The following is a 10963-nucleotide window of genomic DNA, read 5'->3' as shown; positions in this document are numbered from 1 at the left end:
AAAACCCCTCTGAGAAGATTTTTTGTTCTTTCCAAACCTTTCTCAGCTCCCCAAAAAATCCATCCCGGAAAACTTTCCCGGCTCTGTTAATCCCGCTCCTTTTGTTCCCACCGGGATCGATCCCGATTTTTTTTTTCTTTTTTCTTTTTTTTTCCCCCCCCTCGGGCCCCTCCTTTTTCCCTCCGGAGATAAATAAAAACCTCGGGAAGCGCCCGAGCGCCGCCAGAAACTCCCTGGAAACGCTCCGGGAAAAAACGAAAAACCGGGAAGGAGCAGCCGGGATCCCATTCCCAGGTAAATCCCAAAAAAAAAAAAAAAAAAAAAAAATCCCAAATTAATTTCTCCAGATTTTTTTTTTTTCCCTGCGGGGTGGAGGGGGGAAAAAAAAAATTGGGATTTTTTAGATTTTTCCCCAAGAAAATTAAATTTGTTTTCCCCCGAGGGAATGAAATTTATTTGATTTTGCCTCCTCCTCATTCCCAGGGATTTTTCCCTCCCTCTCCACTTTTTTTTTTTTTTTCTTTCTCTGAATTCCTTGGAATTTTGGGGGTTAATCCCTTGGGAATTTATCCTGGGATTTGATGTTTATCCCCGTTTAAATCCTGATTTTTCTGCTCCCTTTTTTTCCCGGTTTCTTGGGGGGGGAGGTTTTCCCATTTTTTTTTTTCCCCCCAAGGGGATTTTGTTTCATTCAGGATCCACCTGGAAAAAAAAAAATTAAAATTCCCCGTCCCAGGTTTTTTTTTTCCCAGGATTTCTCCCCCCAGCCTTTGGAAAAACGGGAATTTTAGAGGGAATTTTGTGGGAAAAGACTCCCCCGACCCCCAATGCGGGGATAAATGGGATTTTTCCAGAGAGAAACTGAGGCACGGGAAAGGGATCCCTAAAAAAAACCTCAAAACAACAACAACAACAACAACAAAAAACCGGGAAAAATTCCCTCCTGAAAATTCCCAAATTTTGGAAAAAAAAAAAAAAAAGGGATTTTTAACGGGAAAACGATCCCAATCCCAGAAAATGGGATTTTCCAGAGGGAAACTGAGGCACGGGAAAAATGAAAGGAATTCTCGGATCCGCCTCTTTTCCTGCTCCAAACTTTGGAGAAAAATTCCCACCTGAAAACTCCCAGATTTGGGGAATTTCCCCCGTTTTTAACGGGGAAACGATCCCAATCCCGAAAAATTGCCGGGATTTTTCCAGAGGGAAACTGAGGCACGGGAACGGGAATTCCCGGATCCGCCTCTTTTCCCCTCCGAAATTTGGGGAAAATTCCATCCTGAAAATTCCCAGATTTGGGGGGAAAAAAAAAAGGGATTTTTTTTTACATGGAAAAGGATCCCAATCCTGAAAAACTGATTTTCCCAGAGGGAAACTGAGGCACGGGATTTCACCAAATTTGGGACTTTTCAGGTGGAATTTTTTCCCTTTTCCTTTGAGCTGGGGCAGAGGCGGATCCCGGAATTCCCGTTCCCTTTCCCGTGCCTCAGTTTCCCTCGGGAATATCCTTCTCATTTCCCAGGATTGAGATCAGTTTCCATGTAAAAATCCCCTTTTTTTTTCTTTTTTTTCCCCCCAAAATCTGGGAATGTTCAGGAGGGAATTTTTTCCCCAAATTTTGGAGCAGAAGAAGAAACGGATCCCGGAATTCCCGTTCCCTTTCCCGTGCCTCAGTTTCCCTCTGGAAAAAAAATCCCTCCCGTTTTCCGGGATCGGGATCGGTTTTTCCCGTAAAAAAAACAGGGGGAAAATCCCCAAATCGGGAATTCAGGAAAGAATTTTCCAAAGGGAAACTGAGGCACGGGAAAGGGAAGAGAGACCCTAAGAAAAAAAAATTGGGGAAAAATTCCCTCCTGAACATTCCCAAGTTTTGGGGGCAGAAAAATGGGATTTTTAACGGGAAAACCATGCCAATCCCGGGAAACGGGCGGGATATTCCAGAGGGAAACTGAGGCACGGGAAAGGGAAGAGGATTCCTAAAAAAAAAAAATAAATAAAGGAAAAAAGAATTCCATCCTGAGCATTCCCAAATCAAGGAAAAATCCCGTGCCTCAGTTTCCCTCTGGAAAAAAATCCCGGCAGTTTTCCGGGATCGGGATCGTTTTCCCGTTAAAAATCCCTTTTTTTATCCCCAAATTGGGAATTTTCAGGTGGGAATTTTTTTTCCCCCCAAATTTTAGCCTGGGAAGCAGGACGATCCAGGAATTCCCTTTCCCGTGCCTCGGTTTCCCTCTGGAAAAATCCCGGCAGTTTTCCGGGATCGGGATCGTTTTCCCGTTAAAATTCCATTTTTTCCCCCCGAATCTGGGAACGCTCCCGATGGAAAAATTTCACAACTCTTGGAGTGGAAAAGCGGCGGATCCAGGAATTCCAGTGCCTCGGTTTCCCCTTGGAAAATTCCTTCCTGAAGTCGAGATTTGGGGAATTTCCCCCGGTTGTTTCCATGGAGAAAGATCCCAATCCCAAAAAAAACCAGAGGGATTGTTCCAGAGGGAAACTGAGGCACGGGAAAAATGAAAGGAATTCCTGGATCTGCCTCTTCTCCCCTCCAAAATTTTGGGGAAAAATTCCCTCCTGAACATTCCCAGATTTGGGGGGGGAAAAAAAGGGATTTTTACAGATAAAATGTCTCCAATCCCCAAAAACCGGGAGGGATTTTTCCAGAGGGGAAACTGAGGCACGGGAATGGGAAGAGAAACTCCAAAGGAAAAAAAAAAAGGGAAAATTCCATCCTGAAAATTCCCAGACTCGAGGAAAAAAAAAAAAAAAATAAGGATTTTTTCCATGGAAAACGATCCCAATCCCAGAGAATTGCCGGGATTTTTCCATGGAAAACGATCCCAATCCCAGAGAATTGCCGGGATTTTTCCATGGAAAACGATCCCAATCCCAGAGAATTGCCGGGATTTTTCCGGAGGGGAAACTGAGGCACGGGAAAATGAAGGGAATCCTAAAGAAATTCCCAAATTTCCCGACATTAACAAGCAATTTTTTTTTATTTTTGGGGGGGATTTTTCCCACAGTTCCCGTTTTTTTTCCCGGGATGGGCTGGGGAATTGCGCCCGCGCTGCTGCTCCTGATCCTCTGGAATTCCGTGGGAGCTTCGGGTCCGTGCTGGGAGAATTCCCAGTGCCGGGAGCTGGGCGGCGAGGCCGGAATTCTGGTAAATCCTCGGGAGAATGGGGGGTTGGAACGGGGGAAAGGGATGGGAGGATCCCGCCAAAAATCCCCAAAAATCGGAGGATTTGGGAATGGGATCAAAACCCAAAAAATTAAAAAAAAAAAAAAAAGAAACAAACTAAAACAACAACCCCCAAAAAAACCCAAAAAATCTAAAAAAAATCTAAAAAATCCCCCCCAAATCCTAAAAGATCCCCCAAAATCCCAAAAAATCGAAGGATTTGGGAATGGGATCAAAACCCAATAAATAAATAAATTTAAAAAATATTAAAAGAAACAAACCAAAAGAACAACCCCAAAAAAACCCCCAAAAAATCTAAAAAAAATCTAAAAAATCCCCCCCAAATCCTAAAAAATCCCCCAAAATCCCAAAAAATCGGAGGATTTGGGGATGGGATCAAAATCCAATAAATAAATAAATTTTAAAAATATTAAAAGAAACAAACCAAAACAACAACCCCCCCAAAAAAAACAAAAAACCAAAAAAAATCTAAAAAATCCCCCCCGAAATCCTAAAAAATCCCCCAAAATCCCAAAAAATCGAAGGATTTGGGAATGGGATCAAAACCCAAAAAATTAAAAAAAAAAAAAGAAACAAACTAAAACAACAACCCCAAAAAAACCCCCAAAAAATCTAAAAAAAATCTAAAAAATCCCCCCCAAAATCCTAAAAAATCCCCAAAAAGCCCTAAAAGATCGAAGGATTTGGGAATGGGATCAAAACCCAAAAAATAAATAAATTTAAAAAAATATTTTTAAAAACCCCAAAACAATAACCAAAAAAATCCCCCAAAAATCTAAAAAAAATCTAAAAAATCCCCCCCAAAATCCTAAAAAATCCCCAAAATCCCAAAAAATCGAAGGATTTGGGAATGGGATCAAAACCCAAAAAATAAATTAAAAAAAAACCCAAATATTAAAAAAACCTCAAAACAATAACCCAAAAAACTCCCCCAAAAATCTAAAAAAATCTAAAAAATCCCCCCCGAAATCCTAAAAAATCCCCCAAAATCCAATTTGGGAATGGGATTTTTGGGGTTTTTCCTGGAAATCCTTTGGGATCATTCCCAAACCCCGGGAGTTTTGGGATCTTTGGGATTTGATCCCAAAGGATTTCCAGGAAAAAAACCCCAAAAATCCCATTCCCAAATCCCTGAATTTTTGGGATCAATTTTTTTGATATTTTTTTGGGGGGGATTCAATCCCCCTCCCCCCCCCCAAAAAAAAATCCGAGAAAATTCCCAAATCCCTCCAATTTTTGGGGGGATCTTCGGGATTCGATCCTAGATTTTCCTCCAGGAAAATCCCCATCCCCAAATCCCTGAATTTTGGGATCGAGTTTTGGGTTTTGATCCCAGAAAATCCCCGGGAAAATTCCCATCCCCAAATCCCCCCATTTTTGGGGGGGGGATTTTTTTGGATTTGATCCCCAAAAAAATCTGGGGAAAAAAATCCCCATTCCCAAATCCCTGAATTTTTGGGATCTTTGGGATTTGATCCCAAAGGATGTCCAGGAAAAAAAAAAAAATCCCTGAATTTTTGGGGGGATTTTTTTTTTTTTTGATTCGATCCCGAAACAAAATCAGAGAAAATTCCCAAATCCCTCCCAATTTTTTGGAATTTTTTTGGGGGGGAGGGGGATTCGATCCCAAAGAATCTCCGGCCAAATCCCCATTCCCAAATCCCTCCCAATTTTTTGGAATTTTTTTTTTTTTTTTGGATTCAATCCCCTCCCCCCCCAAAAATCTCCGGCCAAATCCCCATTCCCGAATCCCCCCGTTTCTTTGGATATTCTTTCGGATTCGATCCCCAACAAAATTCCATGAAAATCCCCAAACCCCTCCAAGTTTGTTTTGGAGGGATTGGGGGATTTTTTTTTTGGGGGGGGAGGGAGGATTCGATCCCTAAAGAATTTCGGGAATTCCTCCTCCTCTTCCTCCCAGGCCTGCCCCGGCTCGTGCCGGCCTCGCCTCTCCCTGGAATCTCCGGTTTTTCCCGGGAACGGGCAATTCCAGCCGCTCTCCGAGAGCCTCCGCCGCTACGTCATGAGCCACTTCCGATGGAACCAGTTCGGCCGCAAAAACGGCACCGAGCCCTCGACGATAAAACGCGATGAGAACCCCGGGAAGGATCCCGGAATTCCCGCTTTTCCCCCGTTTTTCCCGGAAGAGGGGAAAACCGGGAAGCGCTCGTACTCCATGGAGCATTTCCGCTGGGGGAAACCCGTAGGCCGCAAGAGGAGGCCGGTCAAGGTTTATCCCAACGGAGCCGAGGAGGAGTCGGCCGAGAATTCCCAGCTGGAATTCCGCAGGGAAGAACCCTCGGAAGAGGAGGAAGAATTCCCGGAATTCCCGTGGAATTCCGGGAAGGAGAAACGTTACGGAGGTTTCATGAGCTCGGAGAGGATCCGGACGCCGCTGGTGACGCTCTTCAAGAACGCCATCGGGAAAAGCTTTGCCAAGGATGGGCAGTGACGGGGAAAAACTGGGAAAAAAAAAAACAATCGGGAAAAACTGGGGGGGAAAAAAAAATGGGAAAAAAAAAAAAAAACCGCCCGGAAAAAAAAAAAAAACGGGAAAAAACGGGAAAAATCCCACGGGATTTACGCCCCCCCTGTAGTGTCCCCTTAGAGCTTAATCCTTCCTAATAAAAAAATCTAAAAAAAAAACCCCAAAAATCCCGGGATTCTGGGTGGGAATGAGGGAGGAATTCCCAGAGTTCTTGGAAGGGGGATGGATCCGGGACTTGGGAATTCTGGAAAATGTTGTAAAGGAAGGGATGGGAAATTCCCGAAGAAATCCCAAAAAAAAACCAAAAAAAGAAAAAAAGATGGATGAGAGTGTTTGGGAATCGCGGATGAATCCAAAGGTTGGGGAAGTGAATCTTTGGGATTGAGGGAATGAGGCGGAATTCCCAGGTTGGGAATTCTGGGAGGAAAACAGGAAGTTTTCCATAGGGAAAAGAGGGCGGGGACAGGGCACGGGGAAGGGAATTCCCGTGGGGAAAAGGGAGATTTGGGGGGATTTTTTGGGAAGGAATTCCCGGCTGGGCTGGAATTCCCAGAGAATTCCCAGGGAGTGGCCAAGGAAAGGTTGGGAAATTCCAGGATTGTGGGGTTGGAATGGGATGGGATTGAAGGTCCGTGGATCCCATCCCAAACCATTCCGGGATTCTGGGATCCAGGACACTCAGGATCCAGCCCGAGGGGTTTTTTATGGAATTTGGGGATGGAAAAGGGAAGGGAGACCCTGCCTGGAGTCCTGAATTCCCAGGGAATTCCCTGGATCCCAAAATTCCTTTGCGGAGAGAAGTCGGGATGGGGCTGGATCCAATCCCAGCCTGGGAATGGAGGGAATTCCCTGGGAAAAGGGGAGGAATTTGGGAAGGAATTCCGGGATATCCCAGAGTATCCCGGTGATCCAAAAAAAAAATCAAATCCCAAAAAACATCAAATCCCAAAAAAAGACCCTCAAATCCCAAAAAACCCTCCAAACGCCCCTCCCCCGCCAAAACCCCAAATCCCAAAGAAAACGTCAAATCCCAAAAAAACCGCCCCAAAATTCCCAAAAAATTCCCCAAAAACCCCGTCAAATATGGGAGGAATTAGGGAAGGAATTCCCAGCCAGGCTGGAATTCCCGGAGAATCCCTGGGAATGTCCAAGGAAAGGTTGGAATGCGCCCCCCGCCCATGGAATGGGATTTCCAGGATCCCTCCAAATCCAACATTCCCTTGGAAAAGCTCCGGAGCCCCTCCCGTTATCCCAGGAAAACAAACCAGGCTGGAAATCGGGAATGAGGCTTCGGAATATTCGCTGGTTCTCTTGGAGCCGATCCCAAATCCGGGGACGCAATTCCCGGAAGTTCCGTGGGCGCCATTCCCGGTGCTGCCAATCCAAATCCCGATCCCCATCCTGATCCCAATCCCGATCCTGATCCCGATCCCGATTCCGATTCTGATCCCGATTCCAATCCTGGTTCTGATCCCAATCCTGATCCCGATCCCCATCCCCATCCCCATCCCGATTCTGATCCTGACCCCAATCCCGATCCCCATTCCCATCCACATGCCAATCCCAATTCCGATCCCGATCCCGGACCCAGTCCTGATCCCAATCCTGATCGGAATCCCAATCCTGATCCTGATTCCGATCCTGATCCCAATCCCGATTCCAATCCTGGTTCTGATCCCAATCCAGATCCTGACCCCAATCCCAATCTCGATCCCCAATCCTGATTCTGATCCCTATCTTGATTCCAACCCCGATCCTGATCCCAATTCCAATCCCAATTCTGATCCCGATCCCAATCCTGATCCTGATCCCCTTCCCAGTGCCAATCCCATTCCTGTTCCCAAACCCAATCCTGATCCCGATCCCCATTTCCATCCCGATCCTGATTCTAATCCTAATTCTGATCCTGACTCTGACGCCAAACCCGATCCCAATCCCATTCCCAAACTCGATCCCATTCCAAGCCCGAACCCTTTCCCAAACCCAATCCTGATCCCAATCCCAATCCCAATCCTGATCCCGATCCCGATCCCGATCCTGATCACGATTCCAATCCCGATTCTGATCCTGATCCCAATCCCGAGCCTGATCCCAATTCTTATCCTGATCCCCATCCCAATCCCCCTCCTGATCCCGCTCCCATTCCTAATCCCATTCCCAATCCCGGTCCCAAGCCCGTTCCTGACCCCGAGCCCGATCCCGTCCGCGGGGCACAAACAGAAATCCCGTCGTTTCTCCGATGGAATTTATGGATCTGGAATTCCACACAACTCCCGTCCTTCCCCCAAATCCCGGCCGCATCCGAGCTCCTCCCAGTCCCTGAGGAATTCCCGGGAGGAATTCCCGACAAAGCCCGGAAAAAGCGACGGCGGAGTCTTCCCAACCATCCCTGAGTTTGGATCTCCTGGAATCGCTCCGGCGGGAAAATTCCCGGAGGGAGGGGGGGGGGAAACAAATCCGCCTTTCCCTCTTTTTTTCCAGCGGAAGAAAATCCCAAAAAAATCCAAAAAAACCTCCGGGAAGGGTCTCGGTTTTCGGGGATCCTGGCGGAAATTCCCGAGGGATCCTCAGGAATTCTCCAGCACCTGGTGGGGCAAGGGCACGGAAGATCCGAGGAGCGATCCCGGTTTTTCCCGGCCCTTGAGGAAGAACGTCAGGAGTTCCCCCTTGCCCTTGACGTAGACGGCGCCGCGGCGGACGAAGCGGAACCCGTATTCCTTCAGGATCTGCTGCGTCTCCTCCACCACCTGCCCAAGGGGGGGAAAAAAAAAAAACGGGAATTCGGGAATGTTCCTCATCCCAGGAAAAAAATGGGATGCGGGGGAAAGAAAAAAAAAAAAGGTGGGATTGAGGAAAATTCTTTAGGAAGGGGGGAAAAGTTTCCTTGGGGAGCGGAGGAGGAATTCCCGGCTGGGCTGGGATTCCCGGAGAATTCCCAGGGAGTGGCCAAGGGTGGATTTGGAGCACCCCGGGATCGTGGGAAGTGTCCCTGGGATGGGATTGAAGGTCCGTGGATCCCATCCCAAACCATTGCGGGATTCTGGGATCAGGGACACTCAGGATCCTGCCCGAGGGGTTTCTATGGAATTCGGGGATGGAAAAAGGGAAGAAAAAAGGAAAGGAGACACTTCCTGGAGTCCTGAGGTCCCCAAGTGAAGCCCTGGTGTGATCCCACCTGGATATTCCCAAGATTCCCGGTGTGATCCCACTGGATATTCCCAAGATTCCCCATGACTCCCAGTCGGATATTCCCAATTATTTCCGGTGTGATCCCACCTGGATATTCCCAAGATTCCCCATGACTCCCAGTCAGATATTCCCAATTATTCCTGGTGTGATCCCACCTGGATATTCCCAAGATTCCCAGTGGGATCCCACTGGATATTCCCAAGATTCCCCATGACTCCCGGTCGAATATTCCCAATTATTTCCGGTGTGATCCCACCTGGATATTCCCAAGATTCCCCATGACTCCCAGTCAGATATTCCCAATTATTCCTGGTGTGATCCCACCTGGATATTCCCAAGATTCCCAGTGGGATCCCACTGGATATTCCCAAGATTCCCCATGACTCCCGGTCGAATATTCCCAATTATTTCCGGTGTGATCCCACCTGGATATTCCCAAGATTCCCGGTGGGATCTCACTGGACATTCCCAAGATTCCCAGTGGGATCCCACTGGATATTCCCAAGATTCCCCATGACTCCCAGTCAGATATTCCCAATTATTTCCGGTGTGATCCCACCTGGATATTCCCAAGATTCCCGGTGGGATCCCACTGGACATTCCCAAGATTCCCGGTGGGATCCCACTGGATATTCCCAAGATTCCCCATGACTCCCGGTCAGATATTCCCGATTATTCCTGGTGTGATCCCACCTGGATATTCCCAAGATTCCCGGTGGGATCCCACTGGATATTCCCAAGATTCCCCATGACTCCCAGTCAGATATTCCCAATTATTTCTGGTGTGATCCCACCTGGATATTCCCAAGATTCCCGGTGTGATCCCACTGGACATTCCCAAGATTCCCAGTGGGATCCCACTGGATATTCCCAAGATTCCCAGTGGGATCCCACTGGACATTCCCAAGATTCCCGGTGGGATCCCACTGGATATTCCCAAGATTCCCCATGACTCCCGGTCAGATATTCCCGATTATTCCTGGTGTGATCCCACCTGGATATTCCCAAGATTCCCGGTGGGATCCCACTGGATATTCCCAAGATTCCCCATGACTCCCAGTCAGATATTCCCAATTATTTCTGGTGTGATCCCACCTGGATATTCCCAAGATTCCCGGTGTGATCCCACTGGACATTCCCAAGATTCCCAGTGGGATCCCACTGGATATTCCCAAGATTCCCGGTGGGATCCCACTGGATATTCCCAAGATTCCCAGTGGGATCCCACTGGATATTCCCAAGATTCCCCATGACTCCCGGTCAGATATTCCCAATTATTCCTGGTGTGATCCCACCTGGATATTCCCAAGATTCCCGGTGGGATCCCACTGGATGTTCCCAAGATTCCCAGTGGGATCCCACTGGATATTCCCAAGATTCCCCATGACTCCCAGTCAGATATTCCCAATTATTTCTGGTGTGATCCCACCTGGATATTCCCAAGATTCCCGGTGGGATCCCACTGGACATTCCCAAGATTCCCAGTGGGATCCCACTGGATATTCCCAAGATTCCCCATGACTCCCGGTCGAATATTCCCAAGATTCCCGGTGTGATCCCACTGGACATTCCCAAGATTCCCAGTGGGATCCCACTGGATATTCCCAAGATTCCCCATGACTCCCGGTCGAATATTCCCAAGATTCCCGGTGGGATCCCACTGGATATTCCCAAGATTCCCAGTGGGATCCCACTGGATATTCCCAAGATTCCCCATGACTCCCGGTCGAATATTCCCAAGATTCCCGGTGGGATCCCACTGGATATTCCCAAGATTCCCAGTGGGATCCCACTGGATATTCCCAAGATTCCCCATGACTCCCGGTCGGATATTCCCAATTATTCCTGGTACGATGCCACCTGGATATTTACTCCCTGAGACTTCCACTCGGATATTCCCCATTATTCCCGGTGTGGTCCCGCCTGGATGTTCCCCATCCCACCCGGATATCCCCGATAATTCCTGCTGTGATCCCACCCGGATATTCCCAAAGTTCTCCTATGACTCCCAGTTGGACATCCCCGATAATTCCCGCCGCGACCCCACGCGGACGTTCCCAAACGCCTCCTGGTGGGACATTCCCGAG

At 47.7% G+C, this 10963-nt stretch overlaps 2 protein-coding genes across 2 annotated transcripts in view; one reads left to right on the top strand and one right to left on the bottom strand.

Moving 5' to 3' along the window:
• The first annotated feature begins 247 nt into the window (after window positions 1-247).
• Window positions 248-5949, top strand: POMC (proopiomelanocortin). Its single transcript, XM_066209166.1, has 3 exons — window positions 248-294; window positions 3021-3160; window positions 5121-5949. Exons 2-3 carry the CDS (start codon window positions 3041-3043, stop codon window positions 5649-5651), a joined length of 651 nt encoding a protein of 216 aa, XP_066065263.1. The 5' UTR covers window positions 248-294; window positions 3021-3040; the 3' UTR covers window positions 5652-5949.
• Window positions 5950-7211: 1262 nt separating this feature from the next.
• The window catches only part of ADCY3 (adenylate cyclase 3), a 41056-nt gene continuing 37304 nt past the window's right edge, over window positions 7212-10963 (bottom strand). The window contains exon 20 of the mRNA XM_066209165.1: window positions 7212-8434. Within this exon, the coding sequence (XP_066065262.1) occupies window positions 8255-8434 (180 nt within the window). The 3' untranslated portion in view covers window positions 7212-8254. The remainder of the gene's footprint in view (window positions 8435-10963) is intronic.

Source organism: Chamaea fasciata, unplaced genomic scaffold, assembly GCF_029207755.1.
Source record: "Chamaea fasciata isolate MVZ Bird 193981 ecotype frontalis unplaced genomic scaffold, bChaFas1.0.hap1 SCAF_703, whole genome shotgun sequence".
NCBI lineage: Eukaryota > Metazoa > Chordata > Aves > Passeriformes > Sylviidae > Chamaea > Chamaea fasciata.
The sequence above is the reverse complement of the archived record's forward strand: the minus strand, read 5'-3'. Positions and strand labels throughout refer to the sequence as shown.

Bases quoted from the DNA above. Each gene is read 5' to 3' on its own strand.
- POMC (XM_066209166.1), top strand. From the start codon at position 3,041: ATGGGCTGGGGAATTGCGCCCGCGCTGCTGCTCCTGATCCTCTGGAAT. The intron at 3,161-5,120 runs GTAAATCCTCGG...TCTTCCTCCCAG, and splicing joins GCGGCGAGGCCGGAATTCTG to GCCTGCCCCGGCTCGTGCCG.